At 35.7% G+C, this 18,541-nt stretch overlaps 1 protein-coding gene across 4 annotated transcripts in view; it reads right to left on the bottom strand.

Annotated features, from left to right (window-relative positions):
* Positions 1-14,086, bottom strand: part of LOC127841440 (biorientation of chromosomes in cell division protein 1-like 1) — a 44,133-nt gene extending 30,047 nt beyond the window's left edge. For 3 of the 4 annotated variants that reach the window (XM_052370261.1, XM_052370262.1, XM_052370264.1), the window contains exons 1-6: positions 13,873-14,086; positions 11,655-11,779; positions 10,849-11,084; positions 7,564-7,754; positions 7,043-7,271; positions 1,866-2,041 (exon numbers count right to left, since the gene is read on the bottom strand). In XM_052370261.1, coding sequence (XP_052226221.1) covers positions 1,866-2,041; positions 7,043-7,271; positions 7,564-7,754; positions 10,849-11,084; positions 11,655-11,779; positions 13,873-14,001 — 1,086 coding nt within the window. In that variant the 5' untranslated portion in view covers positions 14,002-14,086. The remainder of the gene's footprint in view (positions 1-1,865; positions 2,042-7,042; positions 7,272-7,563; positions 7,755-10,848; positions 11,085-11,654; positions 11,780-13,872) is intronic. The other variant, XM_052370263.1, reaches the window with a different exon arrangement.
* Positions 14,087-18,541: the final 4,455 nt, after the last annotated feature.

Here is an 18,541-nt window from a genome sequence, read left to right as displayed (position 1 = left end):
TATGGGGGTAACAATAGTGTATCCACCACATACACACATGGTTGTATGGGGGTAGGAATAGTGTATCCACCACATACACACAGGATTGTATGGGGGTAGGAATAGTGTATCCACCACACACACACAGGGTTGTATGGGGGTAACAATAGTGTATCCACCACTTACACACATGGTTGTATGGGGGTAAGAATAGTGTATCCACCATGTACACACATGGTTGTATGGGGGTTAAAATAGTGTATCCACCACGTACAAACAGGGTTGTATGGGGGTAAGAATAGTGTATCCCCCACATACACACATGGTTGTATAGGGGTAAGAATAGTGTATCCACCACGTACACACAGGGTTGTATGGGGGTAAGAATAGTGTATCAACCATGTACACACAGGGTTGTATGGGGGTAACAATAGTGTATCCACCACATACACACATGGTTGTATGGGGGTAAGAATAGTGTATCCACCATGTACACACATGGTTGTATGGAGGTAAAAATAGTGTATCCACCACATACACACATGGTTGCATGGGGGTTAAGAATAGTGTATCCACCACATGCAAACATGGTTGTATGGGTAAAAATAGTGTATCCACCACGTACACACAGGGTTGTATGGGTAAGAAAAGTGTATCCACCATGTACACACAGGATTGTATGGGTAAGAATAGTGTATCCACCACGTACAAACATGGTTGTATGGGGGTTAAGAATAGTGTATCCACCATGTACACACAGGGTTGTATGGGGTTAAGAATAGTGTATCCAACACATACACACATGGTTGTATGGGGGTAGGAATAGTGTATCCACCATGTACACACAGGATTGTATGGGTAAGAATAGTGTATCTACCATGTACACACAGGGTTGTATAGGGTTAAGAATAGTGTATCCAACACATACACACATGGTTGTATGGGGGTAGGAATAGTGTATCCACCATGTACACACAGGGTTGTATGGGGGTTAGACAAGTGTATCCACCACATACACACATGGTTGTATGGGTAAGAATAGTCTATCCACCATGTACACACAGGGTTGTATGGGGGTTAAGAATAGTCTATCCACCACATACACACAGGGTTGTATGGGGGTAAGAAAAGTGTATCCACCATGTACACACAGGGTTGTATGGGGGTAGGAATAGTGTATCCACTACATATACACATTGTTATATGGGGGTAAAAATAGTGTATCCACCACGTACACACAGGGTTGTATGGGGGTTAAGAATAGTCTATCCACCACATACACACAGGGTTGCATGGGGGTAAGAAAAGTGTATCCACCATGTACACACAGGGTTGTATGGGGGTAGGAATAGTGTATCCACTACATATACACATTGTTATATGGGGGTAAAAATAGTGTATCCACCACGTACACACAGGGTTGTACAAATCGTACAAAAATTCAAATTTGAATATTTTTTTTCAAGTGTTTTACAATTATTATACTTTAATAGTTTTTCATTTACATTTGACAAAGTAATATATTTTAATTTATATGATTTAGTTATTATCATTTGAATTATTACAAAGAGTAATATGAAATTAGTTGTCCTCAAATTTAAGGACTTTTCGGGCCAAAAAATGCCATATCCTGAAATTGCCTTTTTCTTTTGATGGCCAGAAAAATGTGTGCAGGAATAGTTCTAAATTGTGTCCAAATATAATATTTTAAATGGTTAATACAAAAACATTTACGCAAAAAGAAAGTTTCGAAGACTTAATTACTAGCTACCAGAACAGGGAACATAATATAAGCATGGATTAAAAGGCTTAACAAATATGATACCTTTTAAGGATAAGGATAAGATTTTACAAACAATTTCTATAATGTGACCACTGGACCTCACCTTCATATCCTCCAAATCAAGCTCCTTCTCATGACTGGAGAGGTTCCCATCACTGCTCCTCTCATCCCTGCTGTCATCATAAGGGGCTGGGGGGCGACTGCGGGATCGAGGGGAACCGTCCGACGATATGAAAACACCTGGCGGGGGAGGCTCAACTGCAGAAGGGGTGGGCAAACCTGGAAACAAAATTTTTTATAAATAAATCAATATATAAAATTTTGCATGTGAACAGAAATTGGCAAAGTTTTGATATCTCACTGCTACCACTGGCACAATTTTGACAAGTTGTTGCTGGTAATGACAAGCTTAATGCAATTAAATGTTAAGATAGAAACAATTCGGACATCAGCAGCTCCTTAGGCTGACAAAATGCTCAAAATGCTTAAGTCCCCAAGCATGCAATATTTTCCAGTGCTCCAGCTAGGATTTGAAAAGGGCAGGGGCTTTTTTTGTCAAAAGGGCACTTTCGACACGCAGTAGTTTGTCAAAAGGGCATTTTCGAACGCCCGGTCGTTTCTGGAATGCTTCCTGTTGCCTGTTAATTTAATACTTGTTAGAAAATATTGTTCCCATTATTATTAAACCATTATTAAACAATTCAAATATAATGTATACAATGAGGAATAAATTAAATACAATGTAATAAGAGATTTATTAATTATCATATGTAAAAAAAATTATATTCTTTTTTAAAGTGCAGTGGGGGCCCTAGGAAGGGCAGGGCGGAGGTTCAGAAGGGCAGGGCGGGGCGCCCTTCAATTTAGGCCTAGCTGGAGCACTGATTTCCATAATGTGTTATCTTTTTATTATCAATTACTAAGTATTATATAGAAAGAAATATGTATTTGCATGATGAATTATGAATCTAACAATCTGTATAAAGCCCAAACTTTTATTGTCAATTTTTTTTCGTGTGACCTTGACATGTGAGTTAGGGACCTAGGTCTTAGAAAATCATCTCCACATGTGAATAATTAAAGGAAACTAACAAGATTAATGCACTAATTGACATACTCAACCATTGTTCCAGCAAACAGGCTAAACAAAACAGATGATATTTCACAACAAGAGATGCACGGTGTATATGCATATCAGTGGCCTCTCTGTCAAAATGCTGCCTCTCTGTTCATTCTCGGCTGCCTCTCTGTTATATACAAGAAAACGGATGATCAACATTCACAAAACAGGTAAGAAAATATAAAATAAAAACCCGTAAACACATTTGTGCATAAAAAGAGAAGATCCATGAGTTCAAGCATATATCCAGCTAAATGTTCACAGTATTCTGCAAGTCCAAACACTTATCACAACCTCTATCGAAGATAGAATGATGACGAGTTTGGTGGAACAATCGTGCATGCATGCCACTTTGATGACTTTTAAACATAGCTTTTCCCTAATACACATGTATGTCAAATATCTAGTGTCAATGATATCATCTTTATGATCAAATCCTTACGTTCAATGTACGCTATATAGTAATTTTCAGAAATTTTACTTAAAAAATGCCTACTTTCGCTTTCGTTGTGGCACGGGAAGCCTCCCGATCGGCTCACTTTTTTGGCACGGGTAGCCTATCAAGTGGTCGATTGACACTGGCATGGGAACATTCGCCACTTTATATATTTGGCATGCATGTGTATCTCATGGAACTGCACATTTGAAGAGGTCAATCACAGTCACGGTAGTGGCTTTTAATTATTTGCTTCTAAAAATAGAGATTTGTTAGAGACAATTATTTTCAAGGGAAGTAATTTATATAACTATAAATCTCATATTATATATTTCCTTACCAAGAATTGAAGTTCTTTTCACAGTTACTGTACAGATTTATTATTTTGATTATTTATAACTCAAATGATTGATTTGTAAAAGTTTTTTTGTTAAATGATATAATTATAATTTCTTTGATGTTTATTACATACCTCTGGACTTATGTCCATAGATATATGAAAAAGAAAAAAAAACTCTGGCTATGATCTCTTTTAAACCACAGGCCTTGGTTGTCAGTGATGTCTGACATGGTCATAATTAACTATTAACAGGGCCCCCCCCCCCCCCCCCCCCCCGGTTGGATTGGACAAAATTCAAGGGAAGTAATAAGCTTTAAAGGGAGATGATTTCTTTACCTGCCAAATGATAAATAGCAATTTTATTTCAAAGCGGTGCAATAGGGGGCATTGTGTTTCTGACGAACACATCTCTTGATATAATTATCATTTCTTACCAATTCAAATCGACACGCGACAATCTACTTGGCACTATCGGGATGCCGTATTTAACAAGTGTTAAAATTATTGATAGTAAAAATTTAAAATGTCAGAATTTTGTACGTAAATATCACTTTTAACGTAATTATTTGGACTAACGCTATCGGCTACATGTTTGTGGTATCTTTATGTAAATGTATAAATCCGTCAGTAATGAAAATCGCGTTGATAAATTGCTGAAATAATGAACACATATTGGTGCCACGTGTTTACAGTACGTAATGCAAAAACCAAAGATTCGTTAAAATGCCACGAATTCATGGATTTTCTCGTGCAAGTCAAGTAACTTTTCGCCGGCTTGCCTCAGATTTTCAAAAGGGCCCATTTTAAAACGTCCTTTTAAAACGGCTTTTTAAAAGAGGATGAACCAGTCAACAAGTATCATGACATCCCTGTCCATTGACTCAGACTAGTTGCTTCCTGGTTCACTGAGCCCTGGTATCAACGTTTATTCATTTGATATCAATGTTATCTTTCAATTTTCGCCAATAGCTATGCTCAATATTGAATAATTATCTCCCTTTTTAAAGCTTATTACTTCCCTTAAATTTGTATTTTTTACCGTAGACCGTAAAGGATGACCTTGACCTTTTACCACAATGTGTTTGTCAGAAACACAATGCCGCCTACTGCGCCACTTTGATCTATTTAACAAAAAGATATATGTGGGCAGGTCAGATAACTATGTCCATTTAAAGCTTATTACTTCCCTTGACTTTGTTTTTTCGACCCTAGACCTTGAAGGATGATGTTCATCTTTAAATTTTACCACTCAAAATGTGCAGCTCCATGAGATACACATGCATGCCAAATATCAAGGTGCTATCTTCAATATTTAAAAAGTTATGGCCAATGTTAAGGTTTTAGCACGACGCCTACGGCGGACGACAAGCTGGATATCACAATAGCTCCGGTTTTCTCCGAAAACAGCCTCGCTAAAAAATGAAATGGAGAGGGTTCCCATGCCAGTGTCAATGGACGACTAGATAGGCTACCCGTGCAAGAAAAGTGAGCCGATCGAGAGGCTTCCTGTGCCACAACAAAAGCGAAAGTAGGCATTTTTTAAGTAAAATTAATGAAAATTACTATATAGCGTACATTTAACGTAATGATTTGATCATAAAGATGCTATCAATGACACTAGATATTTGACATATTAGGGAAAAGCTATGATAAAGAGTCATCAAAGTGGCATGTATGCACGATTGTTCCACCAACCTCGTCATCATTCCATCTTCGATAAAGGTTGTGATATGTGTTTGGACCTGCGGAATACTGTGAACATCTAGCTGGATATATGCTTCAACTCATGGACCTCCTCTTTTTATGCACAAATGTGTTTACAGGTTTCAATTTTATATTTTCTTACCTGTTTTGTGAATGAATATCATCCATTTTCTTATATATAACAGAGAGGCAGCCGAGAATGAACAGAGAGGCAGCATTTTGACAGAGAGGCCACCGATATGCATCTACACAGTGAGCTGTGTTTGTCAGAAACACAATGCCCCTTTTTCGCTGCTTTGAAATAAAATTTCAATACATCATTTGACAGGTTTAGAAATTATCTCCGTTTTAAAGCTTATTACTTCCCTTGGATTGTATTTTTTTACTTTACAAAATGTGCAGCTTCATGAGATACACATGCACGCTAAATATCAAGTTGCTATCTTCAATATTGCAAAAGTTATGGCCATTGTTAAAGTTTTCAGACGGACAGACGGACAGACTGACGGACAGTTCAACAGCTATATGCCATCCTACCGGGGGCATAAAAATTACTGGTCATGTTGAGTAAACAATCTCTATAACACATGTACAAAGTTGACAACTATTGCCTAGTAAATAGTACACAGCTTTTTTAAACAAATGTTTTACTAACTTAGAATTATAAGCCAGTAAATGAAGAACTTCTGTAAAGTCATTCAAATGTGTGGGTTATAAATTTCTCCTCCTTAGGACTGCAGTCTAAAATCTTTTTCCAGACGAAAGTCACCTGTATATATTTAATGTCAAATATTTGCTGTGGTCATAAATCTGCCTATTTGTGGGAGGAAAAAAGTGTGACTTCGCAGTATTAACCGACATGGGATTTTACTTTATGATATTGCAATAGTGGACAAACTCAAGTAGTTTTGTTAACATTGGAAATGGCTTCCCAAAAACAAATCATTACCTACCCAGGGATATAGATAACAGGCGTATTTGCGTTATTACGCAATTAAAATAACTAAAAACGTAATTAATTTCAAAATAAAGCGTACAAAAACGCAAATACAAATTTAATAACATAATTCCCGTAAAAAACCTTGTGTCACAAAACGCAATTCTTACGAAAACCGGGCGTATGTTTTAGACTGGTTATTTTCCGTACAAAAATGTACCGGATAGTTTATATGCCGTCCTATGAAAAAAAGAAGGCAGTCTTTCCAGCGGTTATCAATCTTTGGGGTATTATTGTAATTATTTGTAGACCTGTCCGATTTCTACTTTCATTTTCAAGGTATTCAATTCAAAATGACCTGAAAACGGGGTGCATCGTTTGAACAGCCATAACTTCATCAATTGTGCAGCGATTTTCACGAACTCGGTATATTGAACGCAAAAAATGAATGAACTTTGATAAGAAATTCAGTAATTGTTTGTTGTTGTGTACAGTTACCTTTTTGAATTCCATTTGTATAAATAATATTGTAACCTTAGTAGATTTTTATTATATTATATATGTCATTCCCTTAATTACCCAATTGAGTTAAAAAACCGCGGTTGAAAAACACAATTAAGCTCAAAAGTAGGGGGTGAAATTTTTCGCTAAAACTCTATTGAATTTTCAAAAACCCTATTGTTGTAAAAAACAGGGGGTGAATTACCCAATATACCCCAAAAGTTATCTATAGCCCTGCCTACCTAACAAAGCATTCAGTCCTTTACTAGGCGACTGCTTGGAGTTACTCAAGGCCTGTGCAATGATGGCGGCAGTGGTGGGTGGAATCATGTGCATGATCCCTGCAGCTGCCGGAGGGGGAACCGTGATACCGGTCCCTGGTGGTGGAATGGAGAACCCTTGGAAGGGGTTACCAATCTGTCCTTGGACAAACATGGGCGGGAATCCTGCACTGATCGATGCATTCCAGCCCTTAATGCAAATAAGCAAAATTGATGAAGAACATTGCTTACAAAAATAGGGGCATTAACATAAAAAGGCTAATAGAGCATAATTTATCTTAAGCATATAGGAAAACTTTATAATTCATACATAATTTTAGGTGATTTACTGAATAAAATCTTAATAATGAATAAAAACATTTTTTAACCTACATAAAGCCAAGCAAGTGAAAGTCTCATACAAGTGTGTATTAATTCTTTATAACCAGAAAGCAAAGCATATCAGACAGAAAGAACAAATATCAAAATGACGTCTGGAATACCTGTGGAAGGAAAGGGAAGTTCTGTTGGCTGATGCCCTGGAATTGGAGGCCACCAGAGTACTGGGCGCCGGTCTGGGAAGGCCCGGGTCCCAGGATGCTGCCTGGATTGAACTGGCCTAAGGAGAGGCTGGTCGGGGGCATGAACTGACCCATCAAGGCTGGAGAGCTGGTGCTGGGGAACATGTTGCCTGCTGGAGAATGCAATGTTATGTGACATATCTGCCATCCTCCTTAAATGGTGATTCAAATTAAGGATGGTGTAATTATATGGGTCTTTTTGTTGTCAATAAGCGTATATTGGTCATACCACAGGGGGCAGTATCTCTATTCACTCTTTTCTTGGCTGAGCTGATCCAGTGGACTGATGTTCTTGAATAAGAGGCATGGAAAGTATGAACTAATTTTATTACCAATTTATGATCAATCTCCACACAAGTTATGTTTCCAGGGTGCATAATCACAAACCCATGCTTAGACTTAATAATAAAGGATAATTTTAGACTCAATAAAATACCTTAGAGTTTGCATATATTGTGGCTAAAGATGGCGCATTATCATTTACATATTGTTCATAACGAGAAATAACATAATTCAAGGTGTTAAATGCCATGGACAACTTGATTTTCAAGTAATTTTAGTACATTTTTTGCAAAAATAAGTTGATGAATATGGGCCTGGGCTGGGAATCGAACCTGTGAGCTGCAGAATTGTAGTCTGACGCTCTTCCAAGCTAGCAGACATGGGTTAAATGCTGAAGGCAATACTTCCAAGCTAGCAGACTTGGGTTAAGTGCTCAAGGCAATACTTCCAAGCTAGCAGACATGGGTTAAATGCCCAAGCAAATACTTATAAGCTAGCAAACATGGGTAAAATGCTCAAGGTAGTGTTTTATCCAGGCCGTTTTAGCGTGGCGCGGCGCCACGCCGCTTTTTTGAAGCGCCTCGCTGCCCCTTTCAAAGCAAATCAGCGCCACGCTGCCCTTTTCAAAGGCCGCCGCCCTGTTTTCCGCCGTGCGCGACCTTATTGTTACATCTTAATTGCCTCTTAACCAAGCTTCTAAGCCAACTATTATCAGCGAAGATTCGCGCGGTTGTGAATACGTCATGCGTGAATAACCATGTGTCAATATCAATCGATAATTTCAGTGGCTTTGTAACACTAATCGGTCCGGATACAATCGTGCACAGTTACTTAGGACACTTGATGAAAACCTCGATGTTATTCACGTGGAAATTGTGCATTTCATGCATAATTCAGTTATATCAAAACATTTATTTTTACGCGTAATTAAATTAAAAAAAAAACACCAGTTGTATCTGTAAAATATTGATTTGATTTCAATTTAATGCAAATAAAATAAAATTAATTTACAGGGCTTGCACTAAGCGGCGTACGGCCGTATATTACGCCCGATAATTGTTTCCATACGCCGATTACAAAACCCCATGACGTCCACTGTACTTCCTGAAAATTGGCCATACGCCGAAAATAGCAACCCGTGACATATTAAAGCTGTCGATTAAAATAACGCTCCGCCTCCTATCCAATACATTTGGCGCAGGCTCATATTAAAGCTGGTGATTAAAATAACGCTCCGCCTCCTATCCAATACAATTGGCGCAGGCTCACAGTAGATGTGTGTTGATGAATTGTAGCAGACGACAATCTTAACACGTTTGCTGTTCACGGTTAGGCAGACCGCGCTTAATTGGAGCACGTGCTTGTTTATTGTCACGATGTTTTGATTACAATAACGTGTGAATGTCGGCAAAGAAGTTGATACCCCGTCTTGGACCCTGTTTGGACAAAAGTTGTTAATTGTTGTAACAGTAGTAGGCCTGCACCATTGGTTCAATTAAAAACATTATGACCCGTTTGTAACTTGTCAAAATATGTTAATTGGCAAACACAGATATGAATTTTACAAAAATATTTAACTGGTACCACTTATCATTCGTGTTTAGAATGTCGCAACGTACGCTGTCCGATTTTGGCATTCCACTTTCGACGAAACGTAAATTAGAAATTGATGCAAATTGCTTTGTAAGCAAAACAAGTTTATATCGGAGACCAATTAACGTGTATTGAATTAATTGACAATGAACAAAAGACAGTACGGCGCCGTTCCTAGTTACACTTTGTGCGAAATAAAATGTACACAATACAACACGTGGTCATGAAAACAATGTCATTACGCAGAACTTTCTGACTATTCAACAAAGTGTTAGTGTTTGTGAATCTCCAGTTAAGATGCATATAAAGGACTTGTTTGTGCAATGTATGTAACGTTTTAAATATAAATAATTGTTTAAGAGGGTAACTCATTTAACAGTATTCTAAGACTTCTTTGAAAAGCTATAGTTTGTATAAGATATATATCCTATGGTGTTTAATCTTGTTTTTTGTTACTACATGAAAATATAAAAACACATAATAAAATATACATTCTGGATTTTGTTGGTTTAATTATTCAACAATAAATCTCAAAACTATACATACAATGTTTGTGTGTAACAAAGCTTGTTATTAAGTCACTATACAGATATATTTGTGCCCTTTTTATGGATGTCGCGCGCTAAAGTGCCCTTTTTTGAAATTTTGCACCACGCCCTTTTTCCTTCCTGTATAAAACACTAGCTCAAGGCAATACTTCCAAGCTAGCAAACATGGGTTAAATGCTCAAGGCAATACTTCCAAGCTAGCAAACATGGGTTAAATTTTCAAGGCAATACTTCCAAGCTAGAAGACATGGGCTAAATGCTCAAGGCAATACTTCCAAGCTAGCAGACATGGGTTAAATGCTCAAGGCAATAAAGGGGCTAATCTGAAATATTTCCCAGGGTTAAATGCTCAGGGCAATAAAGGGGCTAATCTGAAATATTTCCCATCAATAAAGATACCCACACTTTCAAACACACAAACCCAGACATCACAACTATATTTTCTGAAAATTGTTAAATACCTGAACATTTTTTTTATTATGAGAGTGAGATAAGACTTCACAGGAAGTTCAATCTAAAATTCAATATTTTAAAAGAAGTTGAAAATTGAATACAACAATATTAATCTACCACCTTCCCTGTTGTAAAGCCTTACATATTCATTTCCTAAATTAATCAAAACAATATGAATGTTTCCAATCAAACGCGCCCTAAATATGAAAGAAGACAAAAATATGCTCCACAAATTTAAATAAATATTCATAACAACTAGCATAATGCCACCATTTTGTTTCTTACATGTTATGCCAGTATTTCAGTATACATGTAGATTACCGGTACTCACTGGGAGGGGGAGAGTTAAAGTTGATGTTCATGAGCTGCACAGGGGTGTCAGGAGACTTCATAAGCTTCTCATGCTGTTCTTGCTGCTTCCTCTTCAGCGCATTCTTGTGCTCAGTGAGGCTTATACCCAGCACGTCGCACGTCACCTCGTCCGTCTTCGGCTTGATTAACTGCATAATCTTGGGGTTGACGATTTGTTCTACAATACGCTCCACTCCTTTGTTTAGCATTCCAGTTCTGAGCGGAAATTAGAAATAAACGGGTGTAATATTAAAGAGACACAATGGAAAGACATCAATGTACCACAAAATATGTTAATTAGACATTTCACCAATGAGGGGCTATTGACTTATATCAGCATTAAAAAACACATTTAAAAACTGCTTATAAGTTTTGCTAATTTGTTGTGGTTGTTTTTTTCAATTTACCCGGTATATAAATACATTTTTTTATTTCAAAATATAGAAAATTTCTATAAATTCATGCTGTTTTCTATTAGTTACTTTCAAAATTAAACCTTACTAATTGTGTTCCCATATTACTACATCATGTTAAAAGTATACCCAAATGTGATTTTTAGGTGCATCTTTTCCCTTTTTGAAGGCTATGGCCCAGTCACCCCAACCCTATAAAACCCCATAGCTGTTTTCCTCATTATCTATATGTTGACTTAAACTAATATTCACTAACATGTACATATATCTGTATAGACCAGTAAATAACAACATTGAAATTACATGTATTCTGTCATCTCTGTCCAACTAATTCATTAAAAAAGCATTATTGAAAAACGTCCACATTACTTACTGGTTTATTTGTCTTCTGAGATTTTCTCTCAGCTGGTTTTTGTTTAGGTTTTGGCTCCATTTCTGCTGACTTAAAAATCTGTCCACATAGGACTCAACACGCTGTTGGAGGTTTTGGTAGGCTGGCTGAAAACCACATGTCACATTAAAAAGAGAGCCGTAAATCAGCATGCGTAGGAACAGGGGGGCAGTCTTGTGGTAATTTTTGGGGCTGATAGTTTTCTATATTAAAGTAAAAAACGTCGAACCAACACCCTCCCTGGAAATCAGGTTTTTATAAAAATCAAAATCACTTACAAGTATTTAATATATATTCTGCAAAAAAAAATACTGGCGGTACTTGACATCCAACAATTGTAAAACAATTATTATTCAAAGGGCCCTTATTTGTGAGGATCTTAAGGTTGGAATGAACAACAATCATAAGTTTACTATTGATAGTCATTTTACAAATGAATCCTTTTATATGTAAAACAAGAGCTGTCTCCATAGGATGACGTATGCCGCCGAAAAAAGCTTTGATAGTTATGTAAGACAGCTAAATAACAGAACACATTTTTAAAACTTAAATGCTGACCCTAAGATCAAGGTCAAGGTCAAAGGGGTCAAATTTGTGAGCGTATGGGAAGGCCATGTCCATATACACATGTATACCAATTATGAAGGTAACATCTGAAGCGACATAGAAGTTATAAGCATTTTTTTAAACCTAAACACAGATTTCGAAACCTAAGCGCGGACCCTAAGTTCAAGGTCAAGGTGAAAGGTGTCAAAATTTGTGTGCGTATGGAAAAGCCTTGCCCATATACACATGCATATCAAATATGAAGGTTACATCTGAAGCGACATTGAAGTTATGAGCATTTTTCGCCCTTCTTCGGGGGCATAATAAAAATTTGCAATTAGACATGTAAGCATTCCTTCAAGCATTATTGTATTAATCTACCCGTAGTTTGATCTGTATTTGTTCACACCTCCATGTGTTTGAAAAACATAAATATCGTGACAAAGACCCACCATGCTCAAAAACAATGGTAAGAGTTAAACGTTGGACAACCAGGAGCCAAAAATGGGGGCAAAAACTTCTTACAACAAATAAACACTTAATTGAACTTGACACAATGATTTATTTCTTACAACTTGTTTAAACTTCTCATAGCAGCTACTTAAAGGTGCAAATTTAACATTAACATTACATTGTATGAATAGGGTTCTTTTCTGCAATGCTGTTCATTTTGCTTCCTTACACCTGTTAAAAATACTGTCGATATTTCATAACTTGATAAATGTTTTTATTTTCGCAATATGGTCATCAAATTTACCGTGTCCTTAAACGAACTCCCATAAAGCAACACTTTACCATGTGATCTGTAGTTCACTATTTACTAGGACAGTCAGTATTTCTTAACCATTCTGAAACTGGAATGTTATTTATATCCATTGTTATTTGATTAAAAGTAATTTCTTTTCAATTTGTTTTTCACTGATTTGTCAATCATCAAAATTGGTGACAGTTGTTTGTTCTTCGATAATCTTCAGAATAACGCCATTTGCAGAAAAATCAGCAGAGGCATTAACAAAACATGTTCAAAGACTGATATTGATTAGAAGACGGTGAATTTCCGTGAAATGACAGCAATTGACGTAGCTGGTTACAAGTGGCTGCCAGTGTAATATGCAGAGAGGTTTCAAACATCACCAATCACCAATTTTTCTAAGAATTTACACAAATCCCAGAAATAATCCTTGGGAAAAAATGGATCACAGAAAAATCATGCCTCTGCTGTATATTCACTTAAATACTAGGAAACCTCTCCACTGAGGGCAATTAGATATTCAAAGTATTTCACTAACTAGCAAATAGCGAAATGTATACTGAACTTAAATTAAAAAACATAAGTTCTTTTTTATTAATGGTCTCATATCTGGACGCCAAAACACAAAAGCGGGGCTGTCCCACCGAGATCAAAACGTCTGACATGTATGTCTGACATAAAACTTTGACCAGTCAGACCAAATGTTAAGTTTCGGTAACTCTAGATTTATTATTCAAATTACAACATGTGAACAGTCAAATCTGAAAGGCTTTTTCCATACGTTGAGTTTATTATGTACGATTCAAATTAAAATACCATTTAATTCATTATATTTTAAAATACAATGATTTACCTAATACAGAAGCCTCTTGATGATCATAATTGATCGCGAAAACACATTACCTTTGTGTCGGCGTCAGCAACGAATTCCTTTCTGAACTGGTCAAAATATCCCTTGGATTTCAGTTCATATATTATTTTCTCGACCACTTCAGGGTCTGATTGTTTTTCTTTTGTTGACCCTGATGTCATTCTGGATTACATTTTTCGTATTTACAAACAAAATCTGTGCTTCCAAAACGCTGTAAGCTGACGGTTATACACTACTAAAGTTCGTGTGTGTACAAATACCGAAATCCCCGTAATTACCCAAACATCTTGGGCATTCATATTATCACCTTCAATCGGAGACGATTAAATTAACACCCCGCTAATACCATAACAGTATTAAAATCTTCAATCAGTTGTGTTGTAATTAAAACTGCGCTGAAAGTTTACCAGTGTATTCCGTTAATATTTCTATCATGAAATAAATGAAACACAAATTAAATGCCCCAAGTTATATATTTCGTTGTAAATTGTAATGGTAATCATACCTGGTTTTTTATCATTGCTAACGTTTGTTGTTATAATCATGAACTTGAATTGAGTCGCGTTCTGAGAAAACTGGGCATAATGCATGTGCGTAAAGTCTCGTCCCAAACTAGCCTGTGCAGTCCGCACAGGCTAATCAGGGACGACACTTTCCGCTTTTATGGTATTTTTAGTTTCAAAGAAGTCCCTTCTTACCGAAAATCTTGTTTAGGCAGAAAGTGTCGTCCATGACTGCACAGGCTAATCTGGGACGACACTTTACGCACAGGCAATATGCCCAGTTTTCTCAGAACACGACTCAATTATGTAACACCTTCTGTGCATATGTATATGTAACATTGTTGTATATATATTTTTTCAATTTTGATATTATAACTTTACTACCATCTTTGCACATGTATTTGTAACCTAGTTGTATATTTTGTTTATTTTTTATTCTATCTTTTATTCTTACTTTACTTCCTTCTTTGCATATGTATATGTAACATAAATGTATATATATGTATATATATTTTTTCATTTTTTATTCTATGCACGGACTCTAGATTACAAGGATAAGAAACGGGACCGTTACGCCAAATATCTGGTTGTGTCTAAGTCACGTGACCGTGTCGTAACTATCGATCTTTTATCGAAGCGCCGAGGTTATAAATTTGATGTACCCACTCACGTATTTTGTTAAATTATAGTTTCATTTCTAGGCCGATTTTGACAAATTATATATCATTAGAAAGCTTACGTAACGTAGTTTTCAGATATATCAATATATATTAAGTTTTTCTTCTGATTTCGGCAGCCCGGCGAGTTATAACTTTAACTTTTGCAAATAACATACCGTTTTGGAGTTTTAGAATCTAGATTTACGGTTGACATGTTCGTACTTTATACCGATTTGTAGCGTTTATATTTGGAGTTCAGTTTTAAAAATAACATCTTGCTTAGGAGAATAGAATTCTGTATACGATAGAAAAAAAATTGTTTAAAAACGAAAGTAATTAAGGAATGAAGGCGGGAAAATGTAGCGCGCGTTCCTAACGCACTGAACTGATGCTACGGTCTTGGCGATTATGCTTTTGTTTAGATACCGGCCATTGAATTTCCTTTGCCATGATTATTATATTTTTTATGAAATATATTGAAATATTTTGTTCTAGAGACATATCCATAAAGCTAAGTATTAATGAAGCTTAATAAATTTACGATTTCAGCTCTTGATTATAACACAGAAAGGGTGTTAATTTTATGATGAAACAGCGTATACAAATGTATAGCGGACCCTCTTGATATTTTTCGGCTTTGCATACTTCAAATATAATGGGTGTCAAAACATTCATCGTTTGTTGTTTATTATCAAAAAGGTAATTATGTAAAATTATATGAAAGGTTATTAACCATAAATTATCAATTAATTAAAATTATTTAAAGATTCTTGAAAATCACGGTCAACTGTCTATGCATGTATATTGAAATATCTTTAACAGAGTTATAAATATATAGAATTCTAAATTAAAACTCTGTATTATTTGTATTTTTCGGAAAGATTATTTAACCCCGTTGTGGTCAAATGAGAATGCTGTTTTTTATTATGTTGTTCCGTACACTACCATACACTCTTTATAGGACTACGAAATGACGGAGTTTTTTTTACCGGTACCCGCTAAATACGTTAAATGTTAAGTATTAGATTTTTTAAATGTTTAAAATGTACATGTATAGGTATTAAGCACTTATAATTATTGTGATTTAGCTGGCTGACATCTATACAGTATTTAGTTTATGGCAATCTGTATGGGCAGATGACTATAAATGTTTTCAATACGCTACATATCTTATAAACGCAAAATTGAGTATTTGGCGTTACATTACTCCAAGAAATGACCACTTATACCACGAGAAGACATGGAGGTATCATAAAAAGTGTAATCTGACCAGACATTGCCACCTGTGGTTAGGGACCAATATACAAGTATAGGTCCCTGCTGTGGCGTATGACACCATAGTGTTATTTAGTATTGGTCGGCACAGTATCTGATCATAACGAGATAATAGGTTTGTGCTGAACACAGGGGCAATAAAACCACAGATCTATCAATAAACAAGATTATTGAGATATCTTTTTTTGAACACCGCGATAAAAATGCTCAAACCATGGACTCTAGATTACACGGATAAGAAACATGGCAACATCGTCAGAATCATCACTGCTATATGTGTAATCACCTAACAATTCGTCTAAAAATAATTTATATATTTGAGTTGAAGACGATGTACTGTTGTTTAAGTCTGAATAAACTATCTGTCTGCCTGTCTAAATCCAAGCCGTCATCGTCCCGGTGAAAAACAATCAGATTTTCAATAGTTGGACATGATGCCCTGATGTCAAAATACGAAATGACCCGCGTAACACGGACCGTGATTTTCAAGAATCTTTAATAAATTGATAATTGAAGGTAAATAACATTTCAAATAATTATACATAATTACCTTGTTGATAATAAACAGCAAACGATGAATGTTTTTGACACCCATTTTATTTCAAGTATGCATGCAAAGCCGAATAATATCAAGTGGGTCCGCTATATACGCTGTTTCATCATAAATTTTACACCCTTTCTGTGTTATAAACAAGAGCTGAAATCGTTAATTTATTAAGATTCATTTATAATAAGCTTTATTGATATGTTTCGTGAACAAAATACTACAATATATTCCATAAAAAAATATAATAAGATGGCAAAAGAAATTCAATGGCCGGTTTCTAAACAAAAGCATAATCGCCAAGACCGTAGCATCAGTTCAGTGCGTTAGGAACGCGCGCTACATTTTCCCGCCTTCATTCCTTAATTACTTTCGTTTTGAAACAATTTTTTTTTCTATCGTATACAGAATTCTATTCTCCTAAGCAAGATGTAATTTTTAAAACTGAACTCCAAATATACACGCTACAAATTGGTATTAAGTACGAACATGTCAACCGTAAATCTAGATTCTAAAACTCCAAAACGGTATGATATTTGCAAAAGTTAAAGTTATAACTCGCCGGGCTGTCGAAATCAGTAGAAAAACTTAATATATATTGATATATCTGTTTACTACGTAACGTAAGCTTTCTAATGATATATAATTTGTCAAAATCGGCCGAGAAATGAAACTATAATTTAACAAAAGACGTGAGTGGGTACATCAAAATGTATAACCTCTGCGCTTCGCTGTACGCTAATCGTAAAAAGATCGATAGCCACAACACGTTAAAACGCGCGGTGGTAAAACATAAAATGTGTATTTCTTGTGTTTAACTCGCTATAAATCCATTAATAACAACGGGAATATACTAAAAGTTATATTTTTTTGAAAGAGGAATTAATAAGCAACAAGATAACGTATAAACCAATAAAATCGGATGAATAGTTTTTGCATAAGATTGAATTTACTACAGTAAGGGTCAAATACTCGATTCATCTCCTGTCAATATACACTCCGTGTTCTATGTTTCTATCTTTTATTCTAACTTTACTACCTTCATTGCATATGTATTTGTAACATAGTTGTATATATATATTTTTCAAATTTTTGTTCTATCTTTCTATCTTTTATTCTAACTATACTACCTTCTTTGCATATGTAACATATTTGTATATATATTTTTTAAAATATTTGTATTCTATGATATTGTATTATGTACCACTTATTATGCACCATATATTTATATACACTTTCCGGCAAAAATGCCGATGTATGTCCTGGTTTTTTTAATATTATTACTTTCTATTATCATTATCTGATTAAGAATTGAGGGTAACCTACTCATTGACAGACAAGCTTATCTAAAGCTGTGCAGTTTTATTTCAATACAAACAGCTGCACATTTTAACTTTTTGTTTATATATTTCGGAATATTTTGGCCTTTTTTATTTCTTGTTTAAATATTTGGGACTATTTCGGCCTATTTTTTTACATTTCTTTACGAAATTCAAAATTTGGCTCTTACAAGAGGTGGCCTCCACGTGGCAAGAGCTTGGCAAACTACCTCATGTATATATAGACAGAAATTGAGTGCTTTTCGGTTATTCTGTGCTGTAAAGGGGGATTGTTGATAGGTTTTTGTCTGTATTACTGATTTCAGCAATAAGAAAGCACTATACTGATTTTTTTTACACTTGAAGGTTTGTACAGTGGGGATTTCGGTACCGGCGCGCGT

The sequence above is a fragment of the Dreissena polymorpha genome, chromosome 8 (genome assembly GCF_020536995.1).
Source record: "Dreissena polymorpha isolate Duluth1 chromosome 8, UMN_Dpol_1.0, whole genome shotgun sequence".
Classification (NCBI taxonomy): Eukaryota; Metazoa; Mollusca; class Bivalvia; order Myida; family Dreissenidae; genus Dreissena; species Dreissena polymorpha.
The sequence above is the reverse complement of the archived record's forward strand: the minus strand, read 5'-3'. Positions and strand labels throughout refer to the sequence as shown.